Consider the following 18,011-nt stretch of genomic DNA (forward strand, 5'->3'; position numbering starts at 1 on the left):
TTCCTCGTGATTCTTTCTCTGGATCGTTATTGATTTTTTTTAGGCAACGGCCCACGCATACCCTCGTGACTATGCGACGGCCTCCAAATCATCCCCACCCCCTTTCTTTAAACACCCCAAGGGAGATAAGTCGTTCCCCGGGAGCCAATCCCGAGACACTCGCTGAGAAGGCCATGGTCAAATGGTCTCTCTCCCGCCGCTCACCATCGCCAGGCGTGCGAAACCACATTCTCCTTGGACTCGCAACAGTTCGGAGCTTCCGACCCTCGATCGCTTCATTTTGTTTCATCGCTGAAAATCCCGGAATAGTGCGTGTGTCATAGAGGATGCATTAGTTTTACGATGTGCTGATTAAGGTGATTATAGTTCAATGAAAGAAACTTCTGAACGTGTGTTGTTTCAAGAGAAGTATACACCAAGTTTCTCGGCGAACACGTCAACTGCTGCTGAACCGTGCTTCAAAGGTACAGTTTAATTCCGTGACTGTAGGAGGAGTCCTTTTGTTTGCTTAAGGATAGCTATAAGGAATGTAACCAGTTTGTGTGGGACGTGTGCAACATAAAAATTAAAGATTGGCGTAGTCACTGAGGAGATGCTGATTCTATTGTGTCCGTATCCATTGTTCCACAATCGTGTCGGCCACTACAATTAGCTTCCGAGGGTCGATGCGTCTTTGGATTGAAGAGGTAAGTTCAATCTCCCGAGTGAAAAATGATGAATCAATCATTTGAACTTAAAATTGCCGTAGATAGGCTACTGTTATATACTTTGATTTTACCGCTATTACACAAGTATGTTGCACTTTTCTCTTCCGGCTGCTATTCTTGTACCGTTAAATTTCTGACGAACCTATTTTTAACGCGTACTGTATACTCTATAAGTCACTTATCTACCCTAGTGTGAAATGGGCCTTTTTACGTTTTTCACCGAGTTATTTCGCCCATAAAATTTCATATATTTTAATGCATTTCAATCATTGTGGATATATAGTGGTTTGATTCAATCCTTCGTGATAAATTTTAGTGCCTTGTGTAGCGATATATTTTCTTTATATAGCAATCGACTACCGTGGATTGAAATTTGGGTGGTAAGGCAAGACTTGCCAATTACTCATGAAGGCAGAATCTGCAAATGCGTATGAAGCCAGAACATTCAAAACATGATACATAACATCTACATGCATCAGTTTTCGCTAAATATGTCATCTGAACTTTAAATAAGTGCTTTATTACTGATGACTCTTGCTCTATATCGTTATCGATTATTTTTAGGCAACGGCGCACGCATACCACCGTGACTATGCGACGGCCTTCTGTTAGAACTTATAGGATAAATCAGAAACATGCATTAAGGAATAAAAAAGTTGGTGCGTTACACTAAAAGTCAAACAACTTATCAATAAGTCCTAACGCTGCCGTTATAATGTTTTATCTATCGTGGAAAAAACGACATTCTGAATCTATCTGTTCTACCGTCTATATCTCTTATTTTATTTTTATGGTTTGATCTTTCGTAGTGTGCTGGCGCTCATAAGATATGGCTAACATCGTTGTAAACTAGGTAAATTGCTCTAAAATTAAAATAATAGGTTTAGTCTATTTTCGGTCTACAGTCTGACAAAGATTCTGAGTTTGTCTAAGAGGTCGGCAACTAGTAAGACTATCGTAACGTATCGTAACTTCTCTATACGCGTTATAACTCTATTTTTATCCCTGTTTCATCAGAATCCCAAACACTGGTAGCGTCTTCCAAATGGGATCTATTGAGGGAGAATTAGCAAATTTCTCACATTTTCCTTCTATACTTTTAACAAAACCCAAATTACGATTACCTTGGCCTGATATTTTTCGGACATGTTTATTCCACGATAGATCATTGTTGAGTCTAACACCTAAATGTGTTTTTGGATTCTACAGCCTTTATTTGGGTACCTTGAATGAAATAGCCCTGTTGTGGTTTTTTCTTTCCTCAGAAATTCATTGCTACGTATTTTTTTTATTTAACTCTAGCTGCCACCCATCGTACCATGCTTGAATAGAAGCAAAGTCGTTCGTTAGTTCCTCCCCATCTTTACTGCAGTGGATTTCTCTGTAAACTACACCATCGCCCGCAAATAGTCGTAGTTTACTGTGTACTATTTCACCAATACCGTTTACATAGAGAAGGAAGACCAGTGGGCCTATGACACATCCTGACGGACGCCAGAAGTGACTCTAACCTCTTTTGAGACTGCGCCGTCCAATACTACTCTTTGCCCGCAATCGCTCCAAAGTTTTCTTTTCTAGGATATGACATCATCATCTTGGCCGTAAGATTTCAGTTTTATTAATAAATTTCCGTGGTGCACTTTATCAAATGCTCATTGAAATCGAGGAAAATCGTCTCTACTGGAATGTTATCCTCTCTGGGAAATAAAATATCATGGCGAAAAGCGCTGACTGAGTTTAGCAAGGTGTTCTTTTCCTGAATCTATGTTGAGTTCTTAGAAGCAAGATTTGCGCTTCTAGTTGTTTCACTTCTGAGCTGACATAAATGCGTTCTAGGACTATGCATGAGATGGGCGTTAAAAAATCGGTCAGAAGAAAAATAGTATTTTTATCTTAAATTTGATGATTGCTCATGGGATGAAAATTATGAAATTTAATTTTTCAAGTTTATGTACGGATTCTTTTGGTCGAGGTATGGGCCAGCACACTTCTATGAATTTCAATCGATAAACTTTTAATAGAATATTGTATAGTGCATGAAATATATCCTCTTTTATTTGATGGCCATATAATATTTAATGGTGGAGTCACTGGCCTGAAAACTTGTGTTTTTTGTTATGTTTGTTTTTCCGTAGATATTTTTACGTCTCTGTAGCCTTTCACTCTAATGAATACTTTTTAAAAGACATTAAAAAGAGCACCGGAGTGCGTTTTATGTGTTTTCGTCCTATTCATTGTGGCATCAGAGAGAAAATATGAGATACTTATGGGGAACGGGAGATAAAATGAAATTTCCAGATGGAAAAAAGTGTTATTCGGCCTCTAAATGTAATGACATCTTGTGATGTGGTTCTGATATATGTGATGGTGATCCGAAACATAGCATCGAGCTCGTGCTAATCTTTTCTGACGCCGTAATGTGTGCAATGCCACTTCGGCTTGCATTCAGAGGGAAAGGCGGTAATTTAGATGCATTGTTGGTTTGTGGATTAATAAGTGTGATAGAACAGCTGTGATGGAAATTGTTCCATATACCTTTATTAAGAAAATATGAGAGAATCAAATATGATAGGTAAAGCCTACCATAGATATATCGGAAAAATAATTTCTCAATGCAACTCTGAAAAATCCACGTTTACCCTGTGAGCCACCTTTATGATGTTCGGTAGGGATGATCAATCATCAACATGCAGCATGTAAGAGAACCGCCACTTGAGCACCATGCGGTAATAAAATATTACGAAAAATAACAAAAAATACGTGCATTTTCAGGAATAGGGAAAAACTGACTAAGACATGTATCTCCTAAAGCGAATCCATGCAAGATAAGGTGAGTGAAAAAATAAAAGCATGCAATGAGTCGACTTAAAGCCTACGTTTAACGTAGAATGGAGACTTGGACGAAGCACACTTTGGAGAACATAGGGAAGAATTTGCACTTCGCAGTATTTTTTGCGTTGTCATAATGCGACGGATATAATTAATTTAATAAGGAATAAAGGGCAAAAGGGAAGTATATTTTTTTTAACTCTCATTTGCATTAGAGAATTACAAGGGCAGTATCTTAGAGGAAAGGCGATTTCAAGTAGTTCCTGGGCTGACAACTCCCGGTCGTCAATGAGCTTTGCGTTTATTTTTTCCAACACTGTACTATAGAGTGAAATCTGAATTTCGACTGGCCGTTACACTAGGGCAAAGGGAAAACTGGGAAAGGCCCACGATGGTCCTAACGCGATGGATAAGTGCACGAATATTACAAATGTGAATTCTCAAGTCGGCCTTTAAAAGTGTTGTCAACCACCGCGCATTGAAATGGGTTTAGAAAAATCGCAACTCGTGTCGCTGAAGGACAAATTGATCCGAGTTTCGCGGGGAAATAAGGTATAATTAGGGGTATTTAGCGAAAATTACGTCTCCTTGCCAACCATATTTTTCATTTTATATCGATATCTATTATCAATCACTCCATTACGTAAATATTCAATTCCAAACGTTCCCTCAACGCTTATATCATCGTGGTAACTAAGACGACCTTAAGTATTGTTGAGGGCGAATGAGCGAGTTGTTCGCCCATTCCGCCAATTTCAATGACATTTTGAGTGTTTTTTTTTCGCTTTTTTTTTAGCAACTTATGGACCCAATGCTTGAAAACACGTGACACAAATATGTTCCCACCCCCCTCTAAAACCCGCTTGATGAATTCAAGCGCCCATCGACTCGAAATTAATACACATGGCGATGTTATCTATCAAATTCGTTACATTTTAATGCTATTCCATGCAATTACAAACATTTTACTAATGATAAAATAATTCTTGGAGTTCAGTTCAAATGTATATAATGCAAAAAAGTTGTTAGACAACGTTTCAGTTTCTTTAAAACCATCATCAGGCCTAAGCTTTGCACATATTTATTTATATTTATTGTTTTTTATCAATATTTATGAGCAATGATAAGCCCGGATGATGGTTTTAAATAAACTTAAACGTTGGCTAACAACTTTTTTGCACTATATACATTTGACCTATACTTACTCCAAGAATTATTTTATCATTAATTAAATGAGGAAAAGACAAGAGGAAAAAAACATTGTACTGCAAATTATTGGGTAAAAGCGGACTGCATTCCTCTCATCATCGCGCTGTGGACAATTTTGAAAGCCGTTTAAAATGCGACCAAAATGGCAACAAAAATCGGCCTTCAAGGGATGAAATCGGGCCTCTTCTATGCAGTCCACTGGATAAGTGATTGAGATGGCCGGTTAGCGGCGCGGCCTGGCGGTAGAGAGGGAAAGTGAGCGATGATATAGTTGGGTGGGGAAGTGATTTGGCCGAGGGTGAGTGAGTGTAGCGCCCGTTTGATGATGGTCTTTCACCTTCCCCGTCGATCGGTTTCGGACGCGACCCAGCTGCTTTCTCCGTCGGCTCAATTAGTTTGTTTTCGCTCTGCCGTTCCAAATCGAAAACACTCGCGCCGACGCGACTGCAATCTATTTAATAGGCTCGGTAAATTTAACTAAGTGTCGCCATCTAGTGAGCGCAGGTGTGGCAGCTTGGAAAGAAAAATTCGATGCATCCGTCTGACCATTCGTGCCTCAAAAAAGTATACGCTCATTGCATCTTAATGACGGTTAATAGGCGATAAAATTGTCGTTTTCAGTGTGACTACGGTTGTTTTCGCGGTGTTGAGTTTCCAATGCCCCCAATCCTCCGGTGCTATCGCGTTGTTTGTTGGTCAAGACAGCAGTTTCGCTGGCACTGCTCCCAGCGTCTTCAGGTCGAAGATGCCTGTCCACGATTCTCGTCCTCCGTATATACGGGTTCAGTCTCGTTGGCCCATTTAATCATTCTCCTTCAGTTGGCATTCAAGTGGTAGCCATCTGTCTGTCCTGGCTATCTCAATTGATATCGGATAAGTCTGAGATAATATCTGCCTCCTTTTACTATTATCCTGGTCTCGTCAAATTTAATTTCATGTCCCGGAGTACAGGCATGTTCTGATAAGGCCGATATTCCAGTGTTCATTCCGACGTTATTTCCGGTGTTGTTTTCACTTATTAGCACAGCCTGAATTTGTCTTACCGAAAGAAATGAGTGTATTCCAAGTAAGCCATACAGTCAATTACATATCTTGAATGACCTTCTAGATTTTTACTCAAAAATGTATTGTGTTGCAATCCTAAGATTGGTATATTGCAGCCCTCCATTTTCCCCTCAACTAAGCTTATCCTTTTATCCTCGTGAGTCTCTTCTTCCATGTTTTCCTCTTCACCTTAGGTACTTGCCCCTTGGTCTTCCTCAGGACCATATAAATACATTTTTACATCCATTATGCGGACGCAGGAGTGAAAGTGGGAGGAATGATGTTTAAATCGGTAAGATTCGCGGATGATCAGGCGCTCATTAGCCAGTCAGTGAGGGGACTGCAGGTTCCAGCAGATTCGTTAGGCGAGCGGTGCGGGGAATATGGAGTGAGGATTTATCACAAGGAGACCAAGGTAATGCGGTTTTGTAAAGCATGGCGAGCGAGGAATGGAAAACTTACTGAAAAAAAATTGGGAAAAACTTGAGTAGGAAGAGCAATTCAACTATTTAGGCAGCAAATTCGAGGAAAACGGATACAGTAGTAAGGGCATCGGGAAGTGAATTGAATTAGCAAAGGAGGCGTTCATGAACAGGAAGGAGCTTCAGAGAGGATCTTTATGCAAGACATTAAAGAAAAGATTGGAGAAGTGTGTGATCGGGAGTGTAACTCTCTATAGTTCCGAAACATGGACACTGAGGAAGGAGGAGGAGAGATTGGAAGCATTCGAGATGAGGGCATGGAGAAGGTAGAATGGACAGAGAGGAGTAGGAACGACGAAGTGCTGGACATGGTGGTTGAGGAGAGGCAGCTTTTAGATGAGGTACGGAGGAGATAAAAGTCATGGATGGAGGGAGTACTCAGCGGGGAGAGGATGTTGAAATCGGGTAGAATGTTCGGTAAACGAGGGAGAGGAAGGGAGGGAATAGGATTTGAAGATAGATTGAAGGCCTTGCGTTGAATTAAAGAAGGCAGTGGTGGAAGGAAAGGAGGCTACCAGATTACTTCTTAAGTACTACTCCTTGGAAACCTACCTTAATCGGTAGAATATTATTTTAATTAATGTTTCCAATGTAGCTATAGTCTCTCTTTATATGGCCAATCTACCGTGTTCTTCTTTGTCATACAGAAATCCATTTTGCCCTTTCTTCTCCTTTTCTTCTGAATTGCCTCCTCATTTATCACCCCATCCGTCCATTTTACCTCCAACATCCCTCTCCAGCAATAGGCCTTGAAGGTCTCTATTTTTTTCTAATATCTTTTTGCCTATAGCCCAAGCTTCTGATCTGCGCACAAGAATTTTTCCTGAAATATGCAGAAAAAGATACGGTGCGATCCAGAAATAGCTGGGATAGGTGTGTGATTAAAAACATTATGTGCTACTGATAGAGAATTATTGAAATTTGTTGAAAAAATTATACGTATCTTCTATAAGTTACACCACTTTTACAGTCTTGACTAAAAGGAATCTCAGAGCATGGCCTTTTACTTAATAACCCCCCCTACAAGATTTTAACGTTATGTTCCCAGAAACAACAATGTGTCGCTGAAATACAGAAACAGCCAACTCTAAGTGTTTTATTGAAACGTGTCAATTAAAGTGGATCCAGATGCTTACGATTTGTTGACAACATTGTGTCGTGATGTGGTAACAGAGTTTTCATAACTTCTCGTCTCCAAAGTTAAGTGGCTACAGAGGAATTTCTCAAGCACATGCAAGAACCAAGTTGCCTACATACCTAGCTTTGCATTAATGCCTACGTATACACGTATACTCAAATATCACTGAGAACTAAAGCATTCATTAGCGGTTAGTTTCTCCCCGTGATACTTTTGATTCTTAACTTAAACGCTTAATTAACAAAAACTACAAAATATTTATGCGCATAAAATAAAATGAATCTATATTTCACCGATATGTCAATAAGAACTTGTCAGCCGGTGACATCATTAAAATATACAACTTTTATCAGCATTTTCTATTTCATATGTGCAGTACCCCATACCAAAACTCCATGTTCAATTAAATATAATATTTAAATACCCAGCTAGCAATGAAAGATACAACACCGACACGAATACACGATAAAATATAAAGAAAAAAATCTTATTCGTTGACATTATTTGTACATTTATCATTATTTCAACTCCATACAGTTTCATTTATTTTGAATAATGTATCGAGATTTTTATTTAGCGGAATTCGTAACAATTTTTGTTCTCTCCTACATTCATTTGTAAATTATCTTGCCTTTCTACATTCAATATTTTATTAATTACTTGTTTTTGGGCGAATAAAAATTGATAATAGAATATTTTACGCCCTCTCATTTCTTTGAAATCGTATACATAGCAGCACAGAAGTCAATGAAAACATATTTAAGTATCTCTCTGTAATCTCATAGTTCCTCACACTCAATTCGGGCCTATTTTTATCTTGCTTTCTGGTTAGAAGTGAGAGCTAAAGGATTGTAACTGTCCCTCCAACAGTGAATGCGTGGAAATTCACTCACCTACGGCCAGAGATGGGCAGTATCGAAAATACTTGTATTTGAAATACGTATTTTCGATACATTTGTAGTTTGTAATTTGTATCGGAAATACATTTTCGGAGAGTATTTTGTATTTTGTAATGAAAATACATCTAAAGAGTAATTTGTATTTTGAAAAATACATTCAAAATCAAAATACATATAATTTTTTTGTGTATAATTTGTAAGAGCGCGCGACGATATGGCAGGGATACCGAATCGGTATTAGCCTGCCATCTATGGGACAATAAATTTCCCCTTAATTTACTTCTGTAAAAACCTTTTCAAATGACCCGGGACATTCCTCATTCAATATTTTAAATAGGAATGAAATTGAAGTATTGCTATTTCTAGGTGACAAATCGATATGTGCAAGTGCATATCCGGCTGTAAAAAAGTTGTTTGTACGTTATAACTCTGGCCTCACATCCAGTGCTCCTGTGGAAAGGTTATTATCCTTTGCAGGATTTATTCACAATTGCAAAAGAAGTAATTTAGCAGTCTTTATGTTTGAAACATTATTGCTTTTGAAGGGAAAGGAGCATTAAGGAGGAGTAAGTGAGACTAGTGAAATAAACATATTATTATTACCATATATTCCCCATATTATTTAAAAGATTTTGCCCTGGATAATGGTCTGATTGCCAGTTAATTATAAATACATTGTAAGAATGTTTGAGCTTCTCATTCTAAAAATAGTTCATATTTGAATTGATTTTAATTTTTTATTAGATAAGAACTTCGGTGAAGGTATGTATTTTGTATTTTAAGAATGTATTTTGAAATTACATTTGTATTTAGCATCGAAAATACAATTTTTAGAAGTAATTTGTATTTTGTATTTGAAATACAGATTTTAAAAGTAATTTGTATTTTGTATCTAAAATACATTGGACGTGTATTTTGCCCATCTCTGCCTACGGCTTAGTGTAGGGTGAGCTCTACCTACACTTACCTCTATCATCCTTCAGGTAAAAATCATTATGAGTGATAAAAATTATAATTCGTGGAAAAGGATTGATATTTTTAGAGGCAATAGTGGATGCAGGAATGCTCTGTTTTCTTTTTTGCTGGGTTAATACGATGACGAAAAGCGATCTGCATTCCTCGTCCACGAATGCTCGTTTTTAGTTTTTTTATTGGGCTAGCAACACTCTTTTTCCTATATTTCCCATCACCATATTCAAGGGCCTATATATATAGGTGTTAGTGTGCGTGGATACCGATGGACCGCAGGCATGACGAGCGAAGGGACTCGTGGCCATAGCACCCAGATGGACGAATAGGGGTGGGATGGGGAATATTTTACTCGAATTTTTGTCCAATAAATTTGATTGAGTACACTCTCTCTCTCTCCCCTCCTGGCTTGAGCGGGCTTTGCCGGAGGATTTCGCTTTCACTGCGGCCAATATATCAATCAACGGGAGGAGCACCCGGCTATCGGCGCAAAGCGCTCCTCACTTTTTTTTCATCCACTCCACGTACAGCGCCTCGTTGTGTCAAAACCCTTCATCCCCGCACATGATCACCATCACCCCTTCCTCCCACCCTTATCGATTCGTACTTGTCATGTCTTCTTTTGATTTACACGTTTCGACATGTCGTCTCACGTGTCTTCTTTTCAGCGACCAGCGCTTCGCTCACCACCCCAGCAACAATATTCATGCTGTGATCCATATGTTGCATTTGTCGCAAATTAATTTGTCGCAAAGTATTTTATATCTTACATTGCCCAATGAAGTATTAAAGCTAATAGATAATCTAAATAATAAAATAATTAGCAATGAACCCGGACACAATATGTTATTGATTAAGCAACTGCCGTTGCTTAGGAAAAGAGATAAAGGCTAAATAAGGAAGAGGAAGTGCTAAGAATTATAGGAGAGAATAAAAACCAAATGAAAACTTTGACAAAAAGACGGATCGCAATAAGCTATACCTTGAGATATATTGGTTTGATGAAGACAACCGTAAAGGGACAAGAAGAAGATAGCAAGAACGGAAAAGAAAGACCTTAAATGAAATATATGAAACAGGAAAAGAAAGATGCCAAACAGAATAGACACGTTGGTGTGAAAAGTTTATCTGATAGAAGAATGGAGTAGAGAGCTGCGTCAAACCAATCTTAGGATTGTTGAACACTGGCGATGATGACAAAGTGGACCCCGACACAGCATTTTATTTTATAAGGGGTATAATTTTATGCTATCTTGGAAATGCACAAATGCACGAATACTTTATTTCCAATTAGTAAATAAACCTTCCGCCTTCTCATAGTATTCATTCTGGAAGTTATTCTGGGAAAAAGATCAGGGATTGTACTTGTCAAATATATTTGAGTGGCAGTGAAGGCTATTCGAGTTCTCCACCGGGTAATCTCCTCCATGGCTGCCGACGTGTCGGGATACGAGTCGTACTCCATCTTCAGGGCTGAGTGAAGCTCAGCTCTCCCTCAGCTCAGCTCTCAGCCCTGAAGATGGAGTACGACTCGTATCCCGAAACGTCGGCAGTCATGGAGGAGATTACTCGGTGGAGAACTCGAATAGGCTTCACTACCAGCATACGCCGGGAAAGCATCCGATCTTCTTTCATATTTGAGTGATTGTCCTTCCGTATTCCCAGGATCTTGGTTAAATCCTTCCCTTCTCCTTCCATAGCTCGAAGGGGAATGTTAAGTATCTGAACGGGTTTCGCCGAAATCGTTTGTATTGAATCCCGAATAATAGTGAGATATCACAAGTAATTCATCTTTATGTGATCATGAATCATAAATCTTGGGATTATCTTGTATTTTTCTGAATACAAGATAATCCCAAGGGCTGGGCTTCCTCATTACCTTTTCGGTCGATCAACTTGATTAAGTTGTTTTGTCTTCTTTTAATTTCTTTCCTCTTAATTCTTTAATTTCTTGATTAGCCTCTGCGAATATATAGGTAACTATGAGCGAACAGTTGAACGTAAATTTCTTGACAATTATGGATTTTCTATACTTTTCCAATTTTATCCGTTGTCTCAGTGCGTAGGAAGTATATATCAAAGTGTTGAATAAAGTGTATTTCTTTCAGCGGTCCGCTTCTTTACCTCAAAAGTCACCCTCATGCATTCGTCCATCGCAATGTTTAAATAATTTGATGAAAATTTTGAGTTCGAATTTTAATTATTGTTTTATTTTATCGTTCACAGTGCCTCCAGAACATCCGGTGGTGTTTGACAGGAATGGTCGCGCCTTAACTACGTCAGCTGGGCCTTACAACGAGGGAGATGACGTCATCCTCAACTGTCGAGTGGAAGGGGGTGAGTTCTCTTCTTAACACATATGCCTTTGGCACCTCATCCTGACCACATGCATTAACTTAAACAGGTGTATCCTCGCCTATTTGCAGTTGTTCATACGCATCTCTTAGTCCGATTCTCCTGTCTTTGTGTGGGTGTTTCTGAAATAGCATTAGTCCACATTGCGATAGACAAGAAAGAACAGTTTTGCTCAGTTCAAGTGCAATTATCCTTTAATTATAGCAAACCAGTAGGTAATATTAAAGTTTTATTACCAACATTACTTCTGTCACATTGATTTTGAATGAAGGTCGTACAATATCACGCAAATTAATAGACAAATGCTGTGTCATAGTTTTAGAAGAGACAGATGTAACGACAGTGTATAAATTATGTAGCAGGAAGAATATTTCTCAAATAAGTAAAATATATTTATACACAGTTCAGAAAAACATTTTCATTAAACATTAAATTTCTTTTTCAGCATATTTCGTTCATGGTTTATTCAATGTAAAGTGTCAAGAAATATTTTCAAAACAAGAAATACCGAATGCTAATGCAATAAAGTTTCAAACGTATAGAGTACACAAAAAACATAATTTTGAGATGACGAAGAAAATAGTGTTCGAGTGAATGTTTTTTATCATGTAGAAGAGTGAGCAAGCCGTTCAGAAGAAACTTTTGCTGCTTGAAAATTTTTTTTAATATCCCGAAAGTCGTAAGGAAGAGGACGAAAAATATTTGTCCGCGTTTCCTTGCATTTTCCGAACTTAATAAAATTTGTGTTGCGACCTTGTTTTGAGGTGCAAGTTGGAATGATACTGGTCGTGCTGAGGGTGGCAGTTTCAAGCGAAAGAATCTCGGGGTCGTGGCATCAGTTAAACCATGCGAGGAATTTTCATTGCCTTCGGGATAGTGAGGGGGAGTGGTCCAGTCAAGAGAATGGAAAGGAAACACTAGTGGACCGTCGAGACTACTTGGGAGGTTTTTCTCTGCCGTTATTCCGCTTCTTAAATTTTTCTCAGAGCGAAAGTAGTCGTTTGTGATTTAGGGAATTTTTTCGATGTTATGGTGCGGATTAATATGGAATTTTTGGATAAACATTCCCGAATAACTTCAATTAAAATATTTTGGAGTGAAAATATTTCGTTTATTCAGTTGGTTTCTCTATCGTTACTAGCCGATATGCTTCATACGATACTCATATTTTTTATCAGGATTCATTTACGTAGCTATCAAGACTTTTATGGAGACTTCTATTTTACTGTCGAGATAATATTTCTCTTACCTAGAAAATGACATAAACACTTTTCAGGTGCATGAAAATACCACTAGAATAGAAGAAACGATAGAAAATCAATAATATTAATAACAATAATTTATTAACGCCTACATTTTGTTTTTACATCTGAATACAAAAATAACAAGAGAAGGAGTTTTAGGTGGTAGTTTTAGGTGGCAAGGTCATAGGACTAGAATTTGGCCTCCATGAATTAACAAAATGTATGGCAATAAAAAAATAATGATGCAGTAAATAACGCATTTGTTTTAAATAAATAACATGAAAAATTCAATTATTTCTTCCGAGAAAAGCCAGTCTTTGGCAAGTCTTAACATTACACTTGAGGATTTATATTTTTTATTCTATCGAGCAGTAAATGAAAGAACCTTTGCCCCATGTAGATAAAACAGCGTTTTTATAACGTTAACTTAGGTCTGTTTGTCACTACAGATGACTATCTCTAGTCTCGTAAGGGTAAAAAATTTGTAATGAATGTGATATAATGTTTATAAAGTCCCGTTATTATCGAAATAATGGGTCTGTATACTCTACACCTCAGGAATTAAATTATGAGAAGTTAACCATCAGCATGATTCATAGGGAGATAATTACCGAAGGGTCCGTCCCTATGACAAAGGCCTTGGAGACTTCTACTTTTTTACCCATACACCGTCGTCGGTGCTGTTGCTAGAAAGAATTAGGGAGACGGATGAGGATGATGTATGACACAGTATGAGCAATCGAGGAAGGGAAAATATTTCTTAAGAATTCATTTTTTTACCAAAGATTATATATCGTCTGAGCATGCTCATTTTATGATTATGATAAAATGAAGGAAAAAATCCGTTGAAGGAAAGAAAATCCAATGCTATAATTGAGATTTTGTTTTCCATAAGTGTCTCATCTTAGGTTATTGAAATGGTTCGAGCTATAATAGGGTCAGTATCTTAATATCTTAATCTTGGGATCCTTAATTGGTATCATCAGAGTTCACAGCCAATTAGAATTCATCTGATGCTAATAACTAGTATCCAAACGTTTCCGACCTGAATTAGTATATACTTATATTTTTTTCATCACGTACTTCTATTTTACCAATATTCCCAATCCTTCAATGTTTACTCATTCTGTTTGGTGGAACATGTGTGTATAACTGTAAAGGCAAACATTTTATTTTATTCCTTTTTTCCATATCTCTATTCCATTTTTATCGCCTAAGACACAATTTTTCAAACAGCAGCAACTGGATTTACTCAAATCCAGAAACGATAGCACTACCTCGTCAAGGTAAAATTTGGGAATAAAGTCGATCTTCAGTCAAAAAAGTCCCATTACCGTTTTAAAATGTTATGTTAATAGCCGGCACTTCTAGATTAAAAGTGTCCCTGCGTAATTATGTGCAGGGTTAACTGGTAGAATGGGATATTTGGTGGTATTACGAGAAACGTAATCCCAGATACACTAATATTTCCTGTTCCACATTTCTTTGTGGTTTGACCAAGGTTTCATCACTATACACCATCCCATTCTCATAGGTCATTTGTAGTGTATAGCGACAAAACCTATGTCAGGCAGTTAAAACATTTCCGTATCATAAAATATAAGTGTATCCGTGATCATGTCTCCCATAAACTTGGTTTTTTGATGGCGATTAATTTATTTTAGAGGGTTGGAGGTAGAAGTTTCATTCCTGGTTTTACATAGTCAGATAAGCCTACAGCGAAGAGAATATGATAAGGTACCTTGGCTAGGGATACCGGGGAATGCCAACCAACTCCCAAGTTGCCCTACTCCGCCGCCAACGGCTATGTTGTTGGAAGGAACTTGGGTGGGGAAGAAAGATTCGGGACGGAGTATGGTTTTTTGAGGAAAGGTTTTAATGGAAGTGGCAGTTTTTTTCCGTCCCCGGGACTTTAGTTTTAGTACCTCTCCCTTCAATGGGAGGAGTTGAAGGGCTATTTCTCCCATTTTACCGCAAACGCACTCACCATTAGATCGCAATTACTTTTTTGCATTGGTATGAAGGTAGAAATTTCATTTATGTCCCATAACCATTTATAAGGTTAAAGAGAGAACGATATAACTTAGGCTTCCTCTGATTGTGTGGAACTCCTGCAAACATGTTAATTATATCGATCCTGAATTTATAAGTTATATCTTTTTGGTTAAAAAAAGGGGTTATTTGTTATTTTGGTTCAAATTCCCACAAAGCCAATTGATATTTTATTCATAACTTTGTACCCGCTCGAAATATTAATGCAGTGAAAAATAATCACAGATACACTAGTATTTTATATTGCACAGTTGTTTTAATGATATAACCCAGATTTCACCACTACACCCTATGTCATTCTCAGAGGTGACATTTCAGAAGAACATCTTGTATAGAGTCAAAATCTTCGTCTGACCATTAAAATATTTGTGGACCCTACAATACTAGTACACTTGTTATTTTGTTTCCTGCTGCACACTTCCACCAAATATCGCCATCCACCTTTAAGTCAGTTCCACGCAGTGTTTTGCATTGTTATCAAATTTTAATAACCAAATTTATACTTAAATTATATCGGTTTTATGTCACCTATGGGGTAGCGGTGCATAATTGATGTCGGTTTTATATAAATTTTATATCTTTTTGATAGAAAAATGACATATGATACTGCTTGGGTAAGGGAGGAAAGGAGAAAGAGGAAAGGTTTTGCAGTCTATTTTTCAGTCCTCGGGACTTCTTTTTTTTTTTTAAAGGATTGCTCCCTCAAGAGAAGGGAGTTGAAGTCTCTCTGGCTGCCCTATTTTTTCACCCCCTTTTTACCCCAACCCTTGTCTTTCCTTTTTATCCTCCTCAAGGGTTGGGGTTGAAATGAGGGGCTGGGCCCATTTATATTTGCCCTCAGGCGGCCGTGGTGTGGGCGGCCAGTGAGAAAAGAGGGAGGATTAGCATTAATCTGTTGCCTCCTGGAAATCTCAAATGATATCAAAAAGCAAACAATTGGCCCGGAATCTCCCTCTCGAGTTCCATTATCCAGGGTCGTTCTTCTTCCTCCCATCCTCCTATCCCCGCGCCGTTTAAAAAGAGAAGCAAGCGCAGAGGCGGAGAGAAGGTCGGTGGATGCAAAGCCATGCAGAGCCAGCGGGCGTGAGGTAGAGTTCCATCCGGAGAGGGTTTTTCCTCCTTGCCCAACCCTCAACAGCCTGTCATATCATGTTGAGCCGGGTGAATTTATGCTTCTCGCAGGGAGAAACCTTTGTTGGGTCCCCCGAGGGTCTATATTTATCGAGGAAAAAAGGTCTTTAGCTATCATAGGAGAGAGTGGTTCTCAGTGGTACTATTTGTTTTATCACTCATTAATATTGCTGGGTATTGAAATTTAAGAGTCTAATAAATTCACTACGCTAGAAACATTCTGAATCTATGTAAGAGAGGTATTAAATGCTATCAAAATGCAGAAATCAGAGTAGACATTAGACTCAAGATAGAAGCAGGTGGGCAAAACATTGAGTCATAGCAATGCACCTATTTGGGAAAAACATTAGAAAAATTCGCATTCTGCATTAAAGACATCTGGAAGTCAATTGCATTAGTTACAGGGGTGTTTATGAACAGGAATTTGCTTACGAGATGATAGTTCAGTGATAATTTATTGAAAATGCTATAAAATCCCACCTAAACTGTCACTATTCCATAGATATTTATCGGTCTGGCAATGTTTGGTCTCATGTTATCTCAATTAGCTTTCCAATGATTGGATACTCAAATTTCATTTGTAGCATCTGTGCTTCTCAATACATTTGATATTTCTTCATGCTTTTATCAGTTTTTTGTCTAAAAAGTATCATATAATTCCACATTTTAAGCTTCCATTGTGCGAAACGTTACTACGGTAAAGTTTTGAATTGCTTAATGCATCCATATGCGTGGAAATAATATGGAAATTAATGTAAAAAGAAATGCGTATAATTTGTAAATAACTGCAAAGTTTTAGAAGGATAAAGCAGATCCATGGAGAGGAACCGTTCGACGGAGTAATTCCATACCCAACTCATCGTGTACAGCCCTCAGCTGCCTGTCATACTATGTTGAGCCGCGTGAATTTATGCTACTCGTAGGGAGGAACCTTTAATGGGTCCCCCGATGGTCTATATTTATCGGGGAAAAAAGATCTTTAGGTATCATAGCAGAGAGTGGGTCTCACTGGTACGACTTGTTTCTATCATTCGTTAATATTTCCGAGTTTCCGATTTTTTAAATTAAAGTTTCTGATAAATTTCCCGTGCTATAAAAGTTCTGGAACTACATTAGTAATCCTATTAAATTCTATCGAAACGCAGAATATTAGACGAGGCATTGGACTAAAGATAAAAGTAGGTGGGCAAAAACTTGAGGAGATAAAGCAATTTATCTATTTGGGCCGCACATTAGAAAAAATCGCATGCTGCATTAAGGACGTCCGGAAGGTATATTCGTTAGCTGAGGAGGTGATCATGAACAAGGAGGAGCTTAGGAGAGGATCGTTATGTAAGAGTATAAAGAAAAGGTTATTAAATACCATCAAAAATATAAACATTGCATATATCTTTATAGGTTGGTTCAATATTAAGTCTCATGCTTTCTCAGCTAGCCTTGAAATGATGGGATACTTAAAATTACTCTCCTCCCACATGTGCTTCACAATACATGGAGCGAGTAGTGAGTTGGAGGGGATGTTGAAAACTGTGTTGCAGGGTAAAATGTTGGGTATAAAAGGGAAAGGAAGGAAGAGTATAGGATTTTTAGACAGAATGAAGCTGTTGTTGTCAATTTAAAGGATAAATCCAAGAAGAGAAGGGAGACTGCCAGAATAATTCTTATATACTACATGGAAAATAATGCATGAAAACTATAGTATAATAAACATACTATAATACATGGAAACTAGAGTATAATAAACATACTATAATACATGGAAACCTATCTTAATTGGTGGATTATTTAATTTATATTAAATACTACGCCATATTAAAATTCGTCTCCTTTCTCATAATTACTTTCCGTAACTCAAGTACCTTAAATGACCTTACCTGCCAACTTCCCCCGGTAGTCTCAATGACAATCACTGTTATGACTTTCGAGGTGGTGGTACTTCAAGAAACTCGTTC

General features: G+C 38.0%; 1 protein-coding gene across 1 annotated transcript in view; it reads left to right on the forward strand.

The window, feature by feature from the left end:
- LOC124167659 (neural cell adhesion molecule 1-B-like) overlaps positions 1-18,011 on the forward strand; it is a 282,959-nt gene that overhangs the window by 99,629 nt on the left and 165,319 nt on the right. Inside the window, exon 3 of the mRNA XM_046545643.1 lies at positions 11,504-11,614. Within this exon, the coding sequence (XP_046401599.1) occupies positions 11,504-11,614 (111 nt within the window). The remainder of the gene's footprint in view (positions 1-11,503; positions 11,615-18,011) is intronic.

The sequence above is a fragment of the Ischnura elegans genome, chromosome 11, assembly GCF_921293095.1.
Source record: "Ischnura elegans chromosome 11, ioIscEleg1.1, whole genome shotgun sequence".
In the NCBI taxonomy this organism is placed as follows: domain Eukaryota; kingdom Metazoa; phylum Arthropoda; class Insecta; order Odonata; family Coenagrionidae; genus Ischnura; species Ischnura elegans.